General features: G+C 46.3%; 1 protein-coding gene across 1 annotated transcript in view; it reads left to right on the top strand.

Annotated features, from left to right (window-relative positions):
- Positions 1-23622, top strand: part of otud7b (OTU deubiquitinase 7B) — a gene marked incomplete at both ends in the record, with an annotated part of 29112 nt that extends 5490 nt beyond the window's left edge. The window contains 9 exons of the mRNA XM_083642939.1: positions 486-716; positions 1061-1162; positions 2542-2669; positions 3849-3955; positions 5618-5745; positions 8212-8361; positions 14369-14483; positions 17446-17524; positions 22135-23622. Coding sequence (XP_083499065.1) covers positions 486-716; positions 1061-1162; positions 2542-2669; positions 3849-3955; positions 5618-5745; positions 8212-8361; positions 14369-14483; positions 17446-17524; positions 22135-23622 — 2528 coding nt within the window. The remainder of the gene's footprint in view (positions 1-485; positions 717-1060; positions 1163-2541; positions 2670-3848; positions 3956-5617; positions 5746-8211; positions 8362-14368; positions 14484-17445; positions 17525-22134) is intronic.
- Between the last annotated feature and the right edge of the window lie 1628 nt (positions 23623-25250).

Raw genomic sequence — 25250 nt, 5'->3', positions numbered from 1 at the left:
CCCAAAACACTGGCTTCAATGATTACCAGATGAACAAACTCACTGCGATCATTTGCATTGCGTGTTCTATCTTCATGAGGGGAGGTGAGGGTCAGCTGCCCCCGCCCCACCCAACGAATCATAATGTATTTTTTGGCGGGCGAAGCAGCACACCATGTACTTGCAACGTCATTGGTCAAATCCTTGTCAGGCAGCTTTAGCATATTCCATGAGATGGAAATTGTTTTGGATGTTGACAGTTTTCATGCATCATTGCACAAAATGATCCGTCTATTCAGTCCGTGCATGTTCAGCAAAACCTTCCCTGCCCTGGTGAATTAAGGGGTTTAGCTTTATCCAAACTACCATGACCATTGTAACATATCGCCCCCTTCTCTCTCTCTCTCTCTCCTATGTCTCTTGTCTCTCTCCACTGTTTGCTACCTAAACGAATGGAAATACCTTAAAAAATAATATACGGTACAACTATTTTCTCCCTCTTTCAGCTGCTACGGAGAAGCGTCTGTCGCGAGGAATCTCACACGCCAGTTCAACCATCGTGTCTCTGGCGCGGTCGCACGTCTCGAGCACTGGCGGCAGCAGCAGTGAGCTCCTCCTGGACACACCGCTCTGCACGTTCCAACTCCCAGACCTCAGCCTTTACCGGGACGACTTCCGCGGCTTCATCGAGAGGGACCTGATTGAGCAGTCAATGATGGTGGCCTTGGAGCAAGCTGGTGAGAGGAGCTGAAAAGTGTCCGCACTTCCATGAGTTTAATTCCAACACAAGATAACAGGAAAAAAGTGTGTTTCATTTCAATGGCCTAACCATTTTTGATAAAATATACATTATTACATGCTCTTATTAAATAACTGCTGACATGAAAGTAAAGCTTGTTATGGAATAACATTTTATTTACTGAAGCATGTATTTCAGGTGACAAAATGGAAATGTAGTGTTGATACAGTACATTTACCTCACACATGACTTACAACTACCTCGCTTGTTTTGGATATGTTCTGAGCCATGTTTGTATTTCAAACAGCTGAGTTGTTCCTGGTTCTTCCTGTTTGCCCGCAGGGCGACTGAACTGGTGGACGAGGGTGGGTCCCAACTGTCAGAGTCTGTTACCCCTGGCGACGAGTGGAGACGGAAATTGCTTGTTACACGCTGCGTCCCTTGGTGAGTGTTGTAACCTTTCAAACGAGACCCCAATACACTGGAAGTTCACACTCCATTAGCATTCATTAAGAGCATTGTTAGCTTAAGCACTAATTGCATTTTAAAATGTTGGAGTGCAAATTCAGTTAGCCTGTGTCACCCACTGAGGAGCTCTAGCCCAGAAAATTAATAGGGCCTTAGACTGATGTTTAGGCATTGTTCCAGCCCTTGTAAATGAGCAATCCTTTCTTGATTTCAAACGGTGGTTACATTTTGCTCTGTATGGTTCCCAGGCATACAGCCATGATAGACGCTTTGCTCTGTATGGTTCCCAGGCATACAGCCATGATAGACGCGCCAAAGCGCACTCCAGTAAATGCCAACAACAACTTTAGATTCAATTCCAATTTATTTTCCAATGTCTTTCCAAATGAAAGTCTTACCAGAGAGTGAAGTTCATTCAAGAACACTCAAGTCATAGAATTAACCATTTATTGTATTATGAATACAATGCATACAATTATGTTTGGCGTTGAAGGCTCCGCTCTTAGAATTCATTTAATATTTAATTTAATATTTAATTAATTTAATTCTCCCTGAACTCGGCTCAGCAAGCATGCTACGCCGAGCAGGGAGAGCAAGCAGAATCCCCCATGGGAATAAAATATTCCAGATACATTTAAACCATAGAAAGTAAAAGAGGGAGCCTAAAAGCAAGACATGGAAACATGTTCATTTTTCGAGCCATGCAGACTCCAGAGCTACAATACATGATAGCATTTGATCTAAAAGGTGGAGGCTGGGGTGGAGGTGGCAAAGCGTTGCCAGCAGCCGCAACGATCAGCAAGGTGGGGAACAGATCAGTGAGTGAGTGGCTGCCCTATTTAAACGGACCGCCTTGTTGTGAGAATGACTGTGATTGGAGAATTTGTTAAACGGTGAACCAAACAGAGGCTGTCAGTTGGTACAGCTGGGGCGTCGCCTATGACATCATGTCTTGAATGAACTAACGCAGGCTTCATTTATTGGCAGTGGTGCAGTAAAAACGAAATAACAGTCAAATCAATGGTAAGTGCTTAGAAGCGGTCTAAAACCGTATAGCTGCGTGCCTGGTGAACCCTGCCCGACACAATAGCAAGGGGTGGGGGTGCCAAGTGCCAAACCACACCACAGCCAATCCCTTCAGCAACTGGCATGCATAAATCTCCATAATCAACATCAACAATAATCAATCAATCAGAATCAATCAGAATTAGTAGTAGCCAAAAAACACAATTCATAACACATACTGTGGCAACAATACTTCATCTTTCATATTGCATCATTTCTTAATTAATGTTAATTTCATAATAGCTCGATAACAACTCAAGCCTGATAAGTGTCACAATGTCCCAATGCAGGTATGTGGGGCTTCCATGACCGGGACCTGATGCTGCGGAAGTCCCTGTATGCGTTGATGGATCACGGCCCGGAGAGGGAGGCGCTGAGGCGCAGGTGGAGGTGGCAGCAGACCCAGCAGAACAAAGAGGTGTGTTTTCAGGCATGAGAGTTTCTCATTGCAAACTACACGTGCAACACAGCTCTTTGAGGAGGATTTAGAGGGGTCGTCACGGGTCGGCTGCAGTTGGTGAGACGTCACCACCGCAGCCCGTTTGGAGGCGGGTTCGGCGCACTTTGGCCCCACACTCCGGACGGAGCATGTCCATCTCAAGCGCTGTATGGCACCTCTTGGCACGTCATTTCTTCAACTGGAAACAGAAATCAGCGCAAAATGGCATGGCATGGCATGGCTTGGCGCGCCCAAACGTGCCAATGTAAAAGGCCCATAGGTCTCTTTTATAACTCTGTGATGATGCTATGAGGCCGGTGGTGGCCTAAGGCAGAGGTTCTCAAATGTTTTTCAGCCAAGGAGCCCTTACAAGATACCGGGGACCCCCTTATTCTGATTTATGATTTTGGGCTAAGCTTAATTGTTTCCACTGTAACGTACTTGACTTTTAAATTGATAGGTTGTTACATTGGAATGTAATCCATGAAGAATTTTAGATTTAAAGCATACAATATTTTCATTGAACTATGAAGCTTTTGCACACACAAAAAAGTTTTTTTTATTTTCCTGAAAACCTTTCGCGGACCCCCTAGCAAAGTGCCACGGACCCCTGGGGCTCCCGGGACCCCCGTTTGAGAACCGCTGGCCTAAGGGATAGAGAAGCCAGCTTGTGACAGGAAGGTCACTGGTTTGAATCCTTGGGACCATTTGGGGATAAATAGGCAAGGACAGTGAATGAGTAATGCCCATCCATACCTACTGTATAAGAGTTAGCTTCAAGTCATTCACTTCAACCACAAGAGCTGTAGTGGAGCTGCTCAGTGACCAACAACAGAGGACAGTGGCTGCAGTCGGCTGCTGAGTGTGTCACTGTATGAATGTGAAGGCGGACACTTGTGAAAAAGCGCTTGTGTACCAGTAGTGCCTTTCCACTGACGGAGATGAAAAAAAAAACATCAATGAGGATTATCTTACTTCTATGTAGACAGTATGTAGTATCAGTGCATGCTTTTGTGACATTTAGCATTCCCTCTCTAAAGTAAGTGTGTGTGTGTGTGTGTGTGTGTGTGTGTGTGTGTGTGTGTGTGTGTGTGTGTGTGTGCGTGCGTGCGTGCGTGCGTGCGTGTGTGCGACACGCGTGCGTGTGTTGCTCCTCAGTCTGGCCTGGTGTACACGGAAGAGGAGTGGCAGAAGGAGTGGAACGAGCTACTGAAGCTAGCCTCCAGTGAGCCCAGAATACACTACAGCACCAACGGCACCAACGGGTAAGGTCTGGCTGGGACAATGCGGGGCCTGTTAGCCTGCCACAACTAGCCACACTCATGTTTTTATTCATGAACAAACAAGTGAGCTCATAATCACAACTGACTGGCTGCCCCAGATTTGAGTCAGTCTGCTACCCACTGTAGCATATCAGGAGAGCTACTTAAGTCTTACTTTGTTAGCCAAGTGTAAGTGCAGTGGGGTGGATATATTGAGGTGCTATGTACAACGCTTCATAACCCTAACTCAATATTAGATTCCTTGTTTTTAGAGGTCAAACAAATCTCAGTCCTCTTTCTATATTAATCCCACATGGCAAAAAGTCAATAAGTCACTACACCTTCGAAAAACTGATCATAGAAATCATTTTCTGTGTAAAGGTCCTTACAGACCAGGGGCGTTTTCCCCCCCTGTGCAATTAATTCACACGTCAATATTATTTTTCAAACCTATATCCAGTCAATGCAACCATGCATACCAACGGCGAAATTCCACTGAGCAAAATTGCGGCACATATGTTTTTGGATCAAGGTGGATTTTTGGGAGATTTTTTGTCTGCAGCGTGAACAGTTCTCTACAGACATAGACAAAATAACATGCAACAATACTGTGGTGGCACATCAAGCACACAGGCGGCCACACAGCAGCAGTGTATTGGTAACAACAGGACGCACCTACAAACGTCATTCAAAGGGAAATCAATCATGTCTCCATTATAAAATGACACCAAGTGCTTCATGCTTCAGTTATAAAACGCTATATACCATTATCTCACTCCTGGCACACATTTTGAACCAACCCTCAGCTCGCCATCACCAGCTCCAGCTCGCCAAATGCTCTCAGGTCGCCAAATACGCACCGCTGGCACAGTGTTAAAGCTGGACTCTTCACATGTCATCGTTGCTGCTTAACATTGACAAATTCTTCTTGCCGCGACAGTTTGTTTAGAATCTATTTAACCACAAAATCGTGTCACGTTTGGTGTGAATATAATTGGGGGAATAATTCACCTGCAAATTATTCTGTATTCTGTAACGTTTATTCGCATCTTCCCCGGTGTGTAACTGCCTTGAGGTTAGGCACAAATGTTTCCGTTAAGTTTAAGAGTGTGGTTATGTTTATAGTCTACTATAGTCTATTATGATGAGCGGGCGCCCGGGTAGTGTAGCGGTAGATTCCCTGCCTATCAACGCGAGGGGCGCAGGTTGGCATCTTCGTGTTACCTCCGGCTTGGTCGGGCGTCCGTACAGGCACGATTTGATGGTTTCTGCGGAAGGGAAGCTGGATTGAGGGTATTTGTCCTGGCTCCTGGTCGCTGCACTAGCACCTCCTCTGGTCAGTGCGGAAGGGAACTGGTGGGAATAGCGTGATCCTCCCACGTGCTACGTCCTAGCGGTGACGCTCCCGCTATCGGGTGAAAAGAAGCGGCTGGCAACTGTGCATGTCTCGGAGGAAGCATGGTGCTAGTCTCGGCTCTCCCCAGATCGGCAGAGGGGGGAGCAGCGACCGGGGCAGCAGAGGAAAAAATTGGCCAAGTACAATTGGGGAGAAAATGGGGGGGGAAATCTGAAAAACATAATTAAAAGAAATAAAATTAGGATGAGCTCCAGCTTTGCAGCTCGTTCGCAAAGCAAACAGTTGTCTCTCTGTGTTGTTGTCTGCAGGACGGAGTCCTCGGACGAGCCTGTGTACGAGAGTTTAGAGGAGTTCCACGTCTTTGTCCTGGCGCACGTCCTTAGGAGACCTATAGTGGTGGTGGCTGACACCATGCTGAGGGACTCTGGAGGAGAGGGTAAGTTTGCCAGAAGCCCCACATGTCAGATCATCTTGCTATTACACTCCATCAAACGTGTTCTCCTCCTCATGTCCCAGATGGTTTGGGTTTGCCACTTGGGACATTTACAGTAAGTTTCAGAAAGTTGAACCAGTCACCAGTCAAGGAAGTATGGATGGACTGCATTTATATTTGGAAGAAAATTAGTTTGCTTCTCAATGATTGATGACTGATTGATCGATGCTATCTGAGTTGTCCTGGTGAGGGCACCACCCATCTAGGTAGGTACATCAAGCAGGTTAAAATAAACACTTTACTTTGACCCAATTCTGTCACACAAAACGAACACATGCATACACATACACATACACATACACATACACATACACATACACATACAATACATACACATACACATACACATACACATACAATACATACATACACATACACATACACATACACATACACATACACATACAATACATACACATACACATACACATACAATACATACACATACACATACACATACACATACAATACATACACATACAATACATACACATACACATACACATACAATACATACACATACACATACACATACACATACACATACAATACATACACATACACATACAATACATACACATACACATACAATACATACACATACACATACACATACACATACACATACAATACATACACATACACATACACATACAATACATACACATACACATACACATACACATACAATACATACACATACACATACACATACAATACATACACATACACATACACATACAATACATACACATACAATACATACACATACAATACATACACATACACATACAATACATACACATACACATACACATACAATACATACACATACACATACACATACAATACATACACATACACATACACATACACATACAATACATACACATACACATACAATACATACACATACACATACAATACATACACATACAATACATACACATACACATACAATACATACACATACAATACATACACATACACATACAATACATACACATACACATACACATACACATACACATACAATACATACACATACACATAAACATACAATACATACACATATACATACACATACACATACAATACATACACATAAACATACAATACATACACATACACATACACATACAATACATACACATACACATACACATACACATACACATACAATACATACACATACACATACAATACATACACATACACATACACATACAATACATACACATACACATACAATACATACACATACACATACACATACACATACAATACATACACATACACATACACATACACATACAATACATACACATACACATACACATACAATACATACACATACACATATTACACATACACATACACATACAATACATACACATACACATACACATACACATACAATACATACACATACACATATTACACATACACATACACATACACATACACATACACATACAATACATACACATACACATACAATACATACACATACACATACACATACAATACATACACATACACATACACATACAATACATACACATAAACATACAATACATACACATATACATACACATAACACATACACATACAATACATACACATAAACATACAATACATACACATACACATACACATACACATACACATACACATACACATTCCGTCCACAGAAAGCCTCCAACAGCACTCATCTTAGGAGGACTGATGCAACAGCCTCATTAGTCTTAAAATTACAACAGCTGTTAATTTGCCTGACACCATTCAAAGATATCTCCAGGGTCCATTTAATGATATGAGAGGTGACAGCACTCTTGTTATGTACAGGCCCGTAGCCAGGGTTTGAGAAATACCCAGGTCATTTTAGCGTGGCGTGGGGGGAGGAAATTTTGTCCATTTTAAAGTAAAATCCTTCAATCTGGTGCACTTTGAGAGCAAACTTAAGGTGCTAGATCTATAAAGAACTACATACATCATGTTAGATGAATATCCTCTTTACTGTGCTGTTGCTTTAAAATGATATAAAAAATAAATGTCTCCCCGTATAATATAATTTATATTCTGCATACAGGTCACATGGCAGAATACCTTTTTTTTTTTTATTATACCGTCATGACCTCGGTGTCCTCAATGGTAGCTACGGGCCTGGTTATGTAACATCCCTAATAGGCTGAAAGTTGGTGGTAGATGTAAATTTGCCTCCTACAAGTCAAAGATCCGTTTGATGTATTGAAATTAGAGGTGAAAGCCCATTTTGATTTTGGCTCAAATCCTCCCAGTGTCCTTTGTCAGTCTGGCAGCAGTGCTGAGGTCATGCTTTTCAAATGTTTAATGTACTCGTTACCCCTCCCTCGATACCCCTCCCCTCCCCTCTCCTCCCCTCCCTAGCCTTTGCTCCCATCCCGTTTGGAGGCATCTACCTACCGCTGGAGGTGCCAGCTGCCAAGTGCCATCGCTCGCCCCTGGTCCTGGCATACGACCAGGCGCACTTTTCTGCCCTGGTCTCCATGGAACAGAAGGACGGCTCCAAAGAGCAAGGTAATAATCTGTCAAATCAAGTATTTGTATAACAATGTTGCACAGATTCTACTGGAGAAGGATTTGGTGGAAAATCAACCTTTTATACAACAAAGAATATAGAGCTGATTTGGTTATAGACTTGATTGCAATCAACCAATATGAAGGACTCATGCAGGACTCAGAGCCAGAATGCACTGACAATGGTTAACACTGGGACCCACTTTGCCACTTTAAATCTTGACACTGTATCTCTCAACTCATCCACTCACTTCACTATTTAGCTGATCCCTCATTTCAGCTGTCGGAAGTCTGTAGTGTACACTGTCTGTAGCTCAACACCAGCAAATACAATGACTAACTTCTGATGGTCAAGCCGAGTGGCCTTGTGATGAGTGGTCGATTTATATTAGTCAGTGGGTTGAGTTTGACCTTTCAACAGCTATATTGACTGAAAGGAGAATGGAGTAAAAAGTTCTATATTTTTAGCCTTTTTGGCAGGGGCTATTTTCTAAGAGATGTGCTGAGTAAATGGTCAAATTGAAAGATGTTGAATGTCGCCACTAAAATATCAGCTATCAGTGCCTTCAGTATAAAGATATGGGTATATCAGTATCAACTTTAAAACACAATATTGATCCAACCCTATTAAATACCACCACTTCCTTAATTTTAATCCAAGAGTCAAAATGTCATCAAAATAGAGATTGAACGAATTGATTGTACTTCTAAGCACGAAGTCTGCGGGCAACCCAAAGTGCTCGATTAAAATTATGCATCTTCTCTGATGAAGACGTATCACCTTAGCTTCCCTCTGTACCAACAGTGGTGATCCCTCTCACAGACTTATCACCTTAGCTTCCCTCTGTACCAACAGTGGTGATCCCTCTCACAGACTTATCACCTTAGCTTCCCTCTGTACCAACAGTGGTGATCCCTCTCACTGACGTATCACCTTAGCTTCCCTCTGTACCAACAGTGGTGATCCCTCTCACAGACTTATCACCTTAGCTTCCCTCTGTACCAACAGTGGTGATCCCTCTCACAGACTTATCACCTTAGCTTCCCTCTGTACCAACAGTGGTGATTCCTCTCACTGACTTATCACCTTAGCTTCTCTCTGTACCAACAGTGGTGGTCCCTCTCACTGACTTATCACCTTAGCTTCTCTCTGTACCAACAGTGGTGATCCCTCTCACAGACTTATCACCTTAGCTTCCCTCTGTACCAACAGTGGTGATCCCTCTCACATACTTATCACCTTAGCTTCCCTCTGTACCAACAGTGGTGATCCCTCTCACATACTTATCACCTTAGCTTCCCTCTGTACCAACAGTGGTGATCCCTCTCACTGACTTATCACCTTAGCTTCTCTCTGTACCAACAGTGGTGATCCCTCTCACTGACTTATCACCTTAGCTTCTCTCTGTACCAACAGTGGTGATTCCTCTCACTGACTTATCACCTTAGCTTCCCTCTGTACCAACAGTGGTGATTCCTCTCACTGACTTATCACCTTAGCTTCTCTCTGTACCAACAGTGGTGATTCCTCTCACTGACTTATCACCTTAGCTTCTCTCTGTACCAACAGTGGTGATCCCTCTCACTGACTTATCACCTTAGCTTCCCTCTGTACCAACAGTGGTGATCCCTCTCACATACTTATCACCTTAGCTTCCCTCTGTACCAACAGTGGTGATCCCTCTCACTGACTTATTACCTTAGCTTCTCTCTGTACCAACAGTGGTGATCCCTCTCACTGACTTATCACCTTAGCTTCCCTCTGTACCAACAGTGGTGATCCCTCTCACATACTTATCACCTTAGCTTCCCTCTGTACCAACAGTGGTGATCCCTCTCACTGACTTATCACCTTAGCTTCTCTCTGTACCAACAGTGGTGATCCCTCTCACAGACTTATCACCTTAGCTTCTCTCTGTACCAACAGTGGTGATCCCTCTCACTGACTTATCACCTTAGCTTCCCTCTGTACCAACAGTGGTGATCCCTCTCACTGACTTATCACCTTAGCTTCTCTCTGTACCAACAGTGGTGATCCCTCTCACTGACTTATCACCTTAGCTTCCCTCTGTACCAACAGTGGTGATCCCTCTCACTGACTTATCACCTTAGCTTCTCTCTGTACCAACAGTGGTGATCCCTCTCACTGACTTATCACCTTAGCTTCCCTCTGTACCAACAGTGGTGATCCCTCTCACTGACTTATCACCTTAGCTTCTCTCTGTACCAACAGTGGTGATCCCTCTCACTGACGTATCACCTTAGCTTCCCTCTGTACCAACAGTGGTGGTCCCTCTCACAGACTTATTACCTTAGCTTCCCTCTGTACCAACAGTGGTGATCCCTCTCACTGACTTATCACCTTAGCTTCTCTCTGTACCAACAGTGGTGATCCCTCTCACTGACTTATCACCTTAGCTTCCCTCTGTACCAACAGTGGTGATCCCTCTCACAGACTTATCACCTTAGCTTCTCTCTGTACCAACAGTGGTGATCCCTCTCACTGACTTATCACCTTAGCTTCTCTCTGTACCAACAGTGGTGATCTCTCTCACTGACTTATCACCTTAGCTTCTCTCTGTACCAACAGTGGTGATCCCTCTCACTGACTTATCACCTTAGCTTCCCTCTGTACCAACAGTGGTGATCCCTCTCACAGACTTATCACCTTAGCTTCCCTCTGTACCAACAGTGGTGATCCCTCTCACTGACTTATCACCTTAGCTTCTCTCTGTACCAACAGTGGTGATCCCTCTCACTGACTTATCACCTTAGCTTCTCTCTGTACCAACAGTGGTGATCCCTCTCACAGACTTATCACCTTAGCTTCTCTCTGTACCAACAGTGGTGATCCCTCTCACTGACTTATCACCTTAGCTTCTCTCTGTACCAACAGTGGTGATCCCTCTCACTGACTTATCACCTTAGCTTCTCTCTGTACCAACAGTGGTGATCCCTCTCACAGACTTATCACCTTAGCTTCTCTCTGTACCAACAGTGGTGATCCCTCTCACTGACTTATCACCTTAGCTTCCCTCTGTACCAACAGTGGTGATCCCTCTCACTGACTTATCACCTTAGCTTCTCTCTGTACCAACAGTGGTGATCCCTCTCACTGACTTATCACCTTAGCTTCTCTCTGTACCAACAGTGGTGATCCCTCTCACAGACTTATCACCTTAGCTTCCCTCTGTACCAACAGTGGTGATTCCTCTCACTGACTTATCACCTTAGCTTCCCTCTGTACCAACAGTGGTGATCCCTCTCACTGACTTATCACCTTAGCTTCCCTCTGTACCAACAGTGGTGATCCCTCTCACTGACTTATCACCTTAGCTTCCCTCTGTACCAACAGTGGTGATCCCTCTCACTGACTTATCACCTTAGCTTCTCTCTGTACCAACAGTGGTGATCCCTCTCACTGACGTATCACCTTAGCTTCCCTCTGTACCAACAGTGGTGGTCCCTCTCACAGACTTATTACCTTAGCTTCCCTCTGTACCAACAGTGGTGATCCCTCTCACTGACTTATCACCTTAGCTTCTCTCTGTACCAACAGTGGTGATCCCTCTCACTGACTTATCACCTTAGCTTCCCTCTGTACCAACAGTGGTGATCCCTCTCACTGACTTATCACCTTAGCTTCCCTCTGTACCAACAGTGGTGATCCCTCTCACAGACTTATCACCTTAGCTTCTCTCTGTACCAACAGTGGTGATCCCTCTCACTGACTTATCACCTTAGCTTCTCTCTGTACCAACAGTGGTGATCCCTCTCACTGACTTATCACCTTAGCTTCCCTCTGTACCAACAGTGGTGATCCCTCTCACAGACTTATCACCTTAGCTTCTCTCTGTACCAACAGTGGTGATCCCTCTCACTGACTTATCACCTTAGCTTCTCTCTGTACCAACAGTGGTGATCTCTCTCACTGACTTATCACCTTAGCTTCTCTCTGTACCAACAGTGGTGATCCCTCTCACTGACTTATCACCTTAGCTTCCCTCTGTACCAACAGTGGTGATCCCTCTCACTGACTTATCACCTTAGCTTCCCTCTGTACCAACAGTGGTGATCCCTCTCACTGACTTATCACCTTAGCTTCCCTCTGTACCAACAGTGGTGATCCCTCTCACTGACTTATCACCTTAGCTTCCCTCTGTACCAACAGTGGTGATCCCTCTCACTGACTTATCACCTTAGCTTCTCTCTGTACCAACAGTGGTGATCCCTCTCACAGACTTATCACCTTAGCTTCTCTCTGTACCAACAGTGGTGATCCCTCTCACAGACTTATCACCTTAGCTTCTCTCTGTACCAACAGTGGTGATCCCTCTCACTGACTTATCACCTTAGCTTCCCTCTGTACCAACAGTGGTGATCCCTCTCACAGACTTATCACCTTAGCTTCCCTCTGTACCAACAGTGGTGATCCCTCTCACAGACTTATCACCTTAGCTTCCCTCTGTACCAACAGTGGTGATCCCTCTCACTGACTTATCACCTTAGCTTCCCTCTGTACCAACAGTGGTGATCCCTCTCACTGACTTATCACCTTAGCTTCCCTCTGTACCAACAGTGGTGATCCCTCTCACAGACGTATCACCTTAGCTTCTCTCTGTACCAACAGTGGTGATCCCTCTCACAGACTTATCACCTTAGCTTCTCTCTGTACCAACAGTGGTGATCCCTCTCACAGACTTATCACCTTAGCTTCCCTCTGTACCAACAGTGGTGATCCCTCTCACAGACTTATCACCTTAGCTTCCCTCTGTACCAACAGTGGTGATCCCTCTCACAGACTTATCACCTTAGCTTCCCTCTGTACCAACAGTGGTGATCCCTCTCACAGACTTATCACCTTAGCTTCCCTCTGTACCAACAGTGGTGATCCCTCGCACAGACTTATCACCTTAGCTTCCCTCTGTACCAACAGTGGTGATCCCTCTCACTGACTTATCACCTTAGCTTCCCTCTGTACCAACAGTGGTGATCCCTCTCACTGACTTATCACCTTAGCTTCCCTCTGTACCAACAGTGGTGATCCCTCTCACAGACTTATCACCTTAGCTTCCCTCTGTACCAACAGTGGTGATCTCTCTCACTGACTTATCACCTTAGCTTCCCTCTGTACCAACAGTGGTGATCCCTCTCACTGACTTATCACCTTAGCTTCTCTCTGTACCAACAGTGGTGGTCCCTCTCACTGACTTATTACCTTAGCTTCCCTCTGTACCAACAGTGGTGGTCCCTCTCACTGACTTATCACCTTAGCTTCTCTCTGTACCAACAGTGGTGATCCCTCTCACTGACTTATCACCTTAGCTTCTCTCTGTACCAACAGTGGTGATCCCTCTCACTGACTTATCACCTTAGCTTCTCTCTGTACCAACAGTGGTGATCCCTCTCACTGACTTATCACCTTAGCTTCCCTCTGTACCAACAGTGGTGATCCCTCTCACTGACTTATCACCTTAGCTTCTCTCTGTACCAACAGTGGTGATCTCTCTCACTGACTTATCACCTTAGCTTCCCTCTGTACCAACAGTGGTGATCTCTCTCACAGACTTATCACCTTAGCTTCCCTCTGTACCAACAGTGGTGATCCCTCTCACTGACTTATCACCTTAGCTTCTCTCTGTACCAACAGTGGTGGTCCCTCTCACTGACTTATTACCTTAGCTTCCCTCTGTACCAACAGTGGTGGTCCCTCTCACTGACTTATCACCTTAGCTTCTCTCTGTACCAACAGTGGTGATCCCTCTCACAGACTTATCACCTTAGCTTCCCTCTGTACCAACAGTGGTGATCCCTCTCACTGACTTATCACCTTAGCTTCTCTCTGTACCAACAGTGGTGGTCCCTCTCACTGACGTATCACCTTAGCTTCCCTCTGTACCAACAGTGGTGATCTCTCTCACAGACGTATCACCTTAGCTTCCCTCTGTACCAACAGTGGTGATCCCTCTCACAGACTTATCACCCTCGCTTCCCTCTGTTCCAACAGTGGTGATCCCTCTCACTGACTCGGAGCACAAGATGCTGCCTGTGCACTTTGCCGTGGATCCTGGGAAAGACTGGGAGTGGGGCAAGGATGACACGGACAACGTGATGCTGGCAAGGTACAGCCTGCTTTCCCATGGAGCTCCCTCTGCATCTACATCTGCTTATGTTGGTCAGGGCAACCCATTTATCACAAAATGGGGGGGGGGGGGGGAATCAAGGCCTTGAAAGTTTATGAAAATATACATAAATAGACATGGGTCATTGAAAGTGCGTGAATTTGTATATTTTGTGCAGAAATAGAAATTGAAGTTCTTTTGATGTTTTTTCTCCTTAACGTTAGTAAATAGGCTACCATCCACTTCCTGCATACTAGTCTGCTATCACTGTAACACAGCACAGTTTAGTAGAAGTGTTCACACATTCAAGCCTCTCTCTCTTTGTTGTCTGCAAGCTTCTGTAAAGCCTGCTAGTTTGTGCTGATGCATGTCTCAAACCATGCCGTGTTAGGCCCTTGTATTTGAGGGAATTGGGCCTGCAAAGTCCTTGAAAAGTCCTTGAATTTGATGTTTAAGAAGGTTCTTCTGTGTACACATATATACAGACAGCTGTCTGTCCATTTACCAGTTAGTGTCATTGCGTAGGGATTGACCTCTGACTCTGGATTAGTGACACTCACTGCCAGTGACAATGAGATTAGCTCTAAATACCTTCTATGAATGGACCAGGGAAAGGAACGCCAAAATAGCAGCTCAGTAAAAATAACCTTCCAGATTAATTACTTCACTTGATGACACTGTTGATGTCTTATTCAGGTGAAATGGTGGACAGAGATAATATTACATAAGTCCTCAATGGTATACATTACATTGGCCCATATAATGCACTTGGTGTAATTTAAACACTTGGCTCGGCATATATAACATCTAATAATCACCAACTAATGTTCTGCTGCAGTGGCTATTTACATTGTTGAGAAAAGGTGATGGAGTTCACTCTTCATACATTAGAATGCAGTTGAGTGTGTTGTCCCTAAGGAGATACAGTTGACGAGGCCAGCAGCACAAAACAAGAAAGAAAATCATATGCAACATTTACGCCCGTCATTTGATGCGCGTCAAGTTGTGCTCCTATAGCGCACTGCAAGCATCAGATGGGCTACATACCCACAGCACAGGACCATCAGGATTTTGGGGAAAAGACCACTCATTTATATGTAGGCAGCAGGCACAATGACCGATGAATAAAAAGTTGTTATACCCTAGTTTTGCACCGCTGTCAGTCAGAGGCTGTAGTTAATCATCCTACCTGTCTGTCATGCAGTGCTGCGGGAGGATGAAAAAATGAAACAATCCAATCGGTCCAAACTTGTTACCGATTTAATCTCATCATGAGATGCAGGGAAATATATTTTAGTAGCCGATGTGTTTAGAAGAGCACTCTCACTTTGTGTTGCTGTAGTGTAGCGTTATATTTTAGCCTACATGCTTGCTATATTTAAACTGCAGTGAGATTTGTTTGCGGAGCATATGACGGCCGTTGATGAAAGTCGCTGCGTGGAGCGAGAGAGGGCGGGGGGGGGGGGCTGTTGGATCCTCATTTGACGCTCCAAAATCCAAACCGGTTTGGACTACGGACGTCAAGGCAGTTTTGACGCGCATCAGAACGCTCTTGGTGCGCGATCGGCCATTTAAAACAACGTGGGCTTCAAAACGTGAAAATGTGTTTGGGGCTTTAGAGTCAAACGATCAGTTCGGGAAGTCAAGGAGCAGCAGCATCACTGGACAGTGTACAAAACAACATTCACAGCATTATTATCACATACATCAGGTTGGCAGCATTTACCATGATCACAGTGCACAGCTTAGTTTACCATGATCACAGTGCACAGCTTAGTTTACCATGATCACAGTGCACAGCTTAGTTTACCATGATCACAGTGCACAGCTTAGTTTACCATGATCACAGTGCACAGCTTAGTTTACCATGATCACAGTGCACAGCTTAGTTTACCATGATCACAGTGCACAGCTTAGTTTACCATGATCACAGTGCACAGCTTAGTTTACCATGATCACAGTGCACAGCTTAGTTTACCATGATCACAGTGTACAGCTTAGTTTACCATGATCACAGTGCACAGCTTAGTTTACCATGATCACAGTGTACAGCTTAGTTTACCATGATCACAGTACACTAGTCTCGCTGGCCAGCCTCCTCTCCCTTCCGTCCGAGGAGTCTGGCGCTGCAGGTCTCCATAACTGGGATAAACCCTACTCTGCTCTCCCATTGGAGGCGTCGGTTTCAGTGGCAGCCGGATGTCCGCTCCCCGCTTAAGAAGCTCTGTCATTGGCTCCGACCATGTCAATCAGAGTGGCTTCCGCTCCCTCTTCCCTGTGTGTTTCTGTAAATAGTCCCCTGCCGCCTCAGGGAAAACAACTAACTAGCTAGCAAGCTAACGGCAGAAACCTACACACTAGCTTGTTGCTACACGCTGAAAACGGCAAGTTGGATTGTTGGAAACTATTTTACAAGGGCACTGCCGCTAAGCGCCGCCCATCGCAATCCCACTATGGAGACCTGCGGCGCCAGACTCCTCGGACGGAAGGGAGAGGAGGCTGGCCAGCGAGACTACAGTGCACAGCTTAGTTTACCATGATCACAGTGCACAGCTTAGTTTACCATGATCACAGTGCACAGCTTAGTTTACCATGATCACAGTGTACATATGTGTTTGAAGTACAGTATGTTACTTCTGAAACCAAATCTTTCTTATTCATGCCGCACTGATTGCTTAGATTTAGCTTGACTTATCAAATCCAGGCTGGCATTCCAGGCATATGTCCGAGATCAGATCATTCACTGGTCATTTTATGTTGCGGACACCCAACTCATGACTGTTGTGGCATGTTATCCCATCTCTTTGCCCGTGTTTCTTTTCTCCAATATTTAGCAGAAATTCTATAAATAGTCAACAGCGACTTACAATAATAGCATTTCCACAAACATGAAAATGGAGCTCTGGCAGAAGGTGATGCTCACTCTCACTGAACTCTTTCTCTCTTTTCCTCTTGCTCTCAGTGTGGCTCTGTCCTTGGAGGCCAAGCTCCAGATGTTGCACAGCTACATGACCGTCACCTGGCTGCCTCTGCCCTGCGAGGTAAAGATGAGATTCCACACAACCGTCCTGCTGAGTGATGTTTACTACACTGCAGAAGGAAGCTCAGAGATGAGCCCTGTGGCAGATAAATCTATGTTATGAGACAACAGTGTTCATCGTTATTTACTATCAGACATCATGTTTTTGCCCAAAAATGCTTGTGCACAGACAGTCAAGATCAATTGGTGATAAACCGAGTAGGACATTATCTTATTTTTCAATCTGCCGTGGAGGCTGGTGGAGGCTGGTGGAGGCTGGTGGGGGATTGCAAAATTGACTAGACTCATTATTTTATCAGCCAGACTGTTTGTTTTTTGGGGAATGGAAAAGAACATTCAACCCCTCGGCCAACAATGGTCAGTTAGGTGCCAAACTGACTGGTAGAGTATTAAGTAAAACTTAATACTGATGGTTGGTGTTAATTTCCCACTCTGGTGATCATCAAGTGCAAGAGCTATTTTATGCTGTATGCAGAGGCCTTACCCCAAGTGAAGGAGTTCAAGTATTTTGTTCGGTGTCTCGTTCTGCGGGAGATGGGCCGAAGAATCGGAGCAGCTGGAGCGGTATTGCGTTCACTTTACCGCGCCGTTGTGATGAAAAGAGAGCTGAGCCAGAACGCAAAGCCGGTCGATCTTCGTTCCTATACCCTCACCTATGGTCATGAAGGATGGGTCATGACCGAAAGAACAAGATCGCGGACACAAGCGGCCGAAATGGGTTTTCTCAGGAGGGTGGCTGGCATCTCCCTTTTAGGTATAACGTGAGAAGCTCATGAGGGACTCAGAGTAGAACCACTGCTCCTTTGCATAGAAAGGAGCACGTTGAGGTCGTTTGGGAATCTGGTAAGGATGCCACCTGGTCGCCTCCCTATGGAGGTGTTCCAGGCACGTCCAGCTGGGAGGAGACCAGGAGGTAGACCAGGAGGTAGACCAGGAGGTAGACCAGGAGGTAGACCAGGAGGTAGACCAGGAGGTAGACCAGGAGGTAGACCGAGGGGTCCCCTGCTGGAACTGCTACCTCTGCGGCCCGATCTCGGATAAGCGGTTGAAGATGGATGGATGGATGGATGCAGGGGCCTATATTTGTTTTAATGCAGGGGTCAAATTCTTTCCAACTTGTTTTCTCTCTCAATCAGAGCAGCAGCCCCCTCACTGCTGCACAAACTGTATGTGGAAACAAACTACACTCACTGGGCTGTTGGGCTCATCAAATGACTCCACACAAACCTTGTGTCAATGGGCCTCTTGTGTGCCACATGCTAATGCCAGAAAGTTAGGAAGGATAACACGTTCATGGCATTTTCACTGTAAAGCTGCAGTGATTGGTGGCAATAGAGGAATCTCTGTGTGAAAAGAGGGCCATTTTGTTCAAGAATTACAGCAGCGCTACCTCAGGTTAGCCCCATGGTGCTCACTGCTCTACCTCAGGTTAGCCCCATGATGCTCACTGCTCTACCTCAGGTTAGCCCCATGGTGCTCACTGCTCTACCTCAGGTTAGCCCCATGGTGCTCACTGCTCTACCTCAGGTTAGCCCCATGGTGCTCACTGCTCTACCTCAGGTTAGCCCCATGGTGCTCACTGCTCTACCTCAGGTTAGTCCCATGGTGCTCACTGCTCTACCTCAGGTTAGCCCCATGGTGCTCACTGCTCAGGTTAGCCCCATGGTGCTCACTGCTCAGGTTAGCCCCATGGTGCTCACTGCTCTACCTCAGGTTAGCCCCATGATGCTCACTGCTCTACCTCAGGTTAGCCCCATGATGCTCACTGCTCTACCTCAGGTTAGCCCCATGATGCTCACTGCTCTACCTCAGGTTAGCCCCATGATGCTCACTGCTCTACCTCAGGTTAGCCCCATGGTGCTCACTGCTACCTCAGGTTAGCCCCATGGTGCTCACTGCTCTACCTCAGGTTAGCCCCATGGTGCTCACTGCTCTACCTCAGGTTAGCCCCATGATGCTCACTGCTACCTCAGGTTAGCCCCATGGTGCTCACTGCTACCTCAGGTTAGCCCCATGGTGCTCACTGCTCTACCTCAGGTTAGCCCCATGGTGCTCACTGCTCTACCTCAGGTTAGCCCCATGGTGCTCACTGCAACCTCAGGTTAGCCCCATGGTGCTCACTGCTACCTCAGGTTAGCCCCATGGTGCTCACTGCTACCTCAGGTTAGCCCCATGGTGCTCACTGCTCTACTTCAGGTTAGCCCCATGGTGCTCACTGCTACCTCAGGTTAGCCCAGGGGTGGGCAACTATTTTTCATGGGGGGCCACATGAGAAACCCAGATTGTTGCCGGGGGCCGAACAAATATTGTCATGCCGTAACCCATGGATGGGCAACTTTGATGATAGAGAGGGCCACAAAAAAATGTCCTCGCTACCAGATTTTGCTGAGGGCTGAACGGCGCCAGCGCGAAGAATTTGGGGCATTTGAAGCCAGGTTTAGAGGAATAACTCATTTTAAATTAACAATTGTAATGCCATTATTCAGTCTTAACCACCAATATTTGATCCTTTTTTCACTCCTATGTCACCACCTGCTCTCCCTGCAGGGCTTGAAATTAACTTTTTTCACCACCTGCCAATATGGCTGCTAGATTTTAAAGTTACCAGCCAATTAGAATTTCCACTAGCCGAAATGTTTTTCTTGAAATAAACCAGAATATGAGTGGGTGAATTTAAGCATAAGTATCAGTAAGTGGCCCGGGATTCTCAAAGCCTGTGTTGAGGGTCACACAAGAACAAAAATGCACTCTTGAAGCTAAATAAATCCAAAACCAACAAGTTAATTATTTAAATTTCTACTTCAATGTAGAAACTTACACATGAGATTACTTTTAGCCTTTTAGTCATAAATATTATTGAAAGATATTCCATATTCCAGACTGAAATGCTATAACAGAGTATTGGCCAGAATGACATGAACATTTGGACACTTATTCAGTGGGTATCTTGCATGTTGCGTTCAGGAGCACTGTAAAAAAAAAAAAAAAAAAAAAAAAAGGTTTTTTTTTTTTTTTTTTTTTTTTTTGCAATTCCATCGCGGGCCACACAGGGGGCGCCCGCGGGCCGCATACGGCCCGCGGGCCGTATGTTGCCCATGTATGGGTTAGCCCCATGGTGCTCACTGCTACCTCAGGTTAGCCCCATGGTGCTCACTGCTATACCTCAGGTTAGCCCCATGGTGCTCACTGCTCTACCTCAGGTTAGCCCCATGGTGCTCACTGCTCAGGTTAGCCCCATGGTGCTCACTGCTCTACCTCAGGTTAGCCCCATGGTGCTCACTGCTCTACCTCAGGTTAGCCCCATGGTGCTCACTGCTACCTCAGGTTAGCCCCATGGTGCTCACTGCTCTACCTCAGGTTAGCCCCATGGTGCTCACTGCTCAGGTTAGCCCCATGGTGCTCACTGCTCTACCTCAGGTTAGCCCCATGGTGCTCACTGCTCTACCTCAGGTTAACCCCATGGTGCTCACTGCTCTACCTCAGGTTAGCCCCATGGTGCTCACTGCTCTACCTCAGGTTAACCCCATGGTGCTCACTGCTCTACCTCAGGTTAGCCCCATGGTGCTCACTGCTACCTCAGGTTAGCCCCATGGTGCTCACTGCTCACCATTTCTGCAGGCCCATTCCATAACTGTTGGTTGTTTGAGATCAGAATAGTGGGTCATCATACAGCCTTATCTATTTCTCACCAACATGTTTGCAGATACAGTATGAGAAGGAATCTGAGTACAGAGTCATTACCAGCGCACGCTGGTCAACAGACGGCTTTTTCGGGGAGTCAGTCATTCATTCATTCACTCAGTCATTCATTGTGATGGAAAGGACACTTATTTCGGGGGCGCTTGGTGAGATCCCCTCTCATTTCCCAACGGGGTGGTGTTTCAACACTTGCAGCGTTGCCTGAACTACAACGAGCGCACTTACACACCTACACACACACACACACACTATGAGAGGCAGGCTCGTGAACGTGCAGAACGTCACATCCGCCAAATTTCCCAGGAAATCTCTACCCATGAGGAGCAGAATTCTCCAGCAATAGCTTTGGAATGGGTGAACGCAGAGAGACATTTTTTCAGTTACGGAACTGAGCTACTCATTTGTAATAAAAACACTTTGTGAACTTTTAATTTCCCCCCAAACTTACTGATTGGACCTTTAATTTGCCTTTTTTGGGGGGGGGCTGTTCCCATACATGACACACACACACACACACACACACACTATGGGGATCTATGCTTTATCTCACCCTGTTGTATCTTTGCTTTCGTCATGACACTATACAAGAAGTTATACAAATTAAATGGAATACCAATTGCCACGATTTGGCTAGATGGGCTGTACCCCATCTAGCCACAACCCAGGGATGCCTGCCCCCGCGGTTGCCACACAACGCACGTGGTCCTGGGCCAAATTTGCCCAATTATTTTACAACTAACGACTAAACTTAATTTTACTTCACTAATGAAGATGCCTTATTTTACTCTTTTTTTTTTACTTTTTGTTTAGCCCATTAATTGACCGATTTATTTTATCCCAATATGGAATATGTGTAATTTTCTTTCAATTTCAGTTTTTCCATTGGTCTATTTCTGCTTTGTATCCCTCCAGCAAGCCCCTCTGGCCCAGCCTGAGTCTCCCACAGCTTCTGCAGGAGAGGATGCCCGCACGCCCCCCGACTCAGGAGAATCCGACAAAGAGTCGGTCAGCAGCAGCTCCAACGGCAACGTAGACACTGCCACCGGAACAACGCTCAACGGAGGCGGGTCCTCGGCCAAGAACAGCTCCTCTTCCTCATCTAGCTCGTCCAGTAGCGGCTCGGCGGTGGCGGGGACTGGGACAGCAGGCAAGGACAAGAGCAAGAAGGAGAAGGACAAGGATAAAGACAAGAAGAGGGCCGACTCGGTGGCCAATAAGCTGGGCAGCTTTGGTAAGAGCCTGGGCAGCAAGCTGAAGAAGAACGTGGGTGGGCTGATGACGGGGAAAAATGCTGGAGCTGGAGGAGCCAAGCAGGAGGGCGGGGAGAAGAAGAAGGGCTCGTTGAGGGGGAGGAAAGGCAGCAAGGATAGCTCGCCCTCGGCCCAAGCCTCTGAGGATTCTGGGAAAGGCTCCCCCTCCTCAGGCAGCGAGCGCCTCAACGGGACAGGCAGCAGCACCAGCAGCGGGGGCAGCAGTACGGAGGGAGACCCCTACAAGTACAGCGCCGATGTCAAGGTCAGCCTGGGCATCCTGCGTGCCGCCATGCAAGGCGAGAGGAAGTTCATCTTCGCCGGTCTTCTCACGACCAGCAACCGGCAGCCCTTCCAGGAGGAGATGATCCAGCGCTACCTCGCCGATGCGGAGGAGCGCTTCGGGGCCGAGCAGGAGCAGCAGCGGCGCGACGCAGAGAGGAAGGGAGTCACCAACGGCACCCAGCCACCCAAGAAGGAAACGGGTGGCGGGACGGAGCAGGGCTACCGGCCTTATGAGGCTAAAGAGGAGCTGTCAGAGAGCCCACCACCCTCCTTCAACCACCTCAAGCCCTCCACATTAAGCCCCTCCATGTACTCTGGCGTTGTGCCCATCCCCCGGCCCGCCTTCATAGACCAGCCCCCCGCTCCCGCACCCCTCACCCAGCACCTTCACATGCACGGCTACATGGAACCACGGCGCCAGCTCGCTGGCGGGTCCCCCGCGTCCTCCTACCCAGGCCTACCCTCGTACGCTACCCTTCCCCGCCACTGCCCCACGACGCAGGGCCCCCCTCATCCCCAATACACCCACCCACAAGCCCCCGTCCCCATCAGTCCCTCCCGCCTCACCCCCTCATACACCCCTGAGCACGACCCACCGGACTACCCCGGGTCAGAACCGGTCGGTGGCGGCTACAGCAACGGCTTCCGGGACATGCGCTCCAACCTAGACTCTCGGAGCGGGCCGCCCCCAGTCAGACACTACTCACTGGGCAGCGCCGGCGGTTTGGCCGGCCTGCAGTCCAGTCGCTGCCGGACACAAGATTGCACCTACTACGGACACCCTGAGACAGGCAACTACTGCTCCTACTGCTACCGGGAAGAAATGAAGAGGAGGGAGACAGAGCCACCCATCCACAGGTTCTGAATGGATTTTGCCGGGGGTTGGAATTTGCTGAGTGGCCTTTTACCATGAAAGAATAAAGGCTTGGGTGGTCAGCCTCTGAACGGAGTAGCTGTGTCACCTCCTGTTGGAGAAGAGTCCACACGGCCGCAGGCTGCTGACGGGCGGGTCACACGTTAGACCAGAGAATTAACTAACTGCACTTCTGTTACATTTTGCTGTGGCTCTTATGCAGGCGTTGTGTATGGTGCGAGTGTGTGTGTGAGCTGCAGGCTCTCCTCCTCGTTATCCATGTTCCAATGCCTTGCAACTGTCTCCTCCTGGTGGAGAGAATGTATATGGCAGGCGCCATACATACACTAACCAATGCACACACATAACACACTTAATACAGACTCACACTACTACACACACTATGAAGCAAGCACAAACAAATGGCATGAGTGTCTCTACTCCATTTGTGGTACGTGATAATATTTTAATTGGTTAATTGAGGGGTGTTTGATCATTTTGAAGACATCCAGTTGGGATGAGTTCAGCATTATGCAGATTTTACACTACTGTTACTAGATGCTCGCGTTGTATGTACCTCGGGAAACAGCAGAATTTATCCATGACAAGTTGCTTTTTTGTTGGTCGTCATTTGCGTAATGCAAATGGCAGCTACTATGCTATGCTAATGAGTAAGCATTCTGTGAGCTGCTGTGGTGCTAATGTTACAGAATGCAACCGATAAATCTCCATGCATTCAACACATCTGCTCTACACTGTTAGCGATATCATTTTGGAAATGAAAACACAAACATCACCTCAAAATTCAACATTGTGTCCATATATATATGTATAGCCATATATATTTACTGGATGTTGTCAAGATGTCAACCTTTTGAAGACTTAACAATATTTGATCAGATTATTGACCAGGCGTTGTAGAACAAAGACAGCACTAAGATAGATCCTGTATCCCAGAGCCTGACCCAGAGTATTTACTATGTATGTTGGAATGTTACTGTTTCTCAGTTGGGTCTTCCTCTGTCTGTATCCATGGTTGGCATTGTGGCATTTCATTATTGTGGCCAACTGAGGCATGCAACACTACGCAACATCCTGCATATTTCTAAACACATTTTTGGAGACACCCGTCATCACGGACGACATGCATGGTGTGCAATTCTGTTAATTGTTAAATTGTTGAAATCTTATTTCATACGTTTCATAGTTGCCTTGGGGAGGAAACTAACAGATTGTTTTCAAGAAACTGATAGAATGTTGCTAATAGAGCATGGAGGATGTCTCCAGCAGTGACGATTGTCTCCAATTTTTGTTTGCATGCTGCTAAGTGCCGCATGCACTTTTGTTGGATGCCGACACTCAAAATCACATTCACGTTGTATTAAGATTTTCTGGTAATAGAATGCTCAATTCTGTTATGAAATGACACAACCTCTTTACTCTGATGGTTGAGAAATGTGAAACACGTTTCATGGTTACACCTTATTGGTATTCGCTCGGTTGCTCACCACAAAATGATCAAGTTCTGTTCTACTGACGGTGGTTTCTCAATTTCAAGCGTTCGTACCTCCAAAACCAGTTGCTTAACCTCTTTCTGCACAAGTTCAAGCACTTTCCTGATGTCCATAGACATGTTGTTA

This window comes from Poromitra crassiceps (genome assembly GCF_964638095.1).
Source record: "Poromitra crassiceps genome assembly, chromosome: 1".
Lineage (NCBI taxonomy): Eukaryota > Metazoa > Chordata > Actinopteri > Beryciformes > Melamphaidae > Poromitra > Poromitra crassiceps.
Note: the sequence above shows the minus strand (reverse complement) of the source record. Positions and strands in the feature narration are given on the sequence as shown.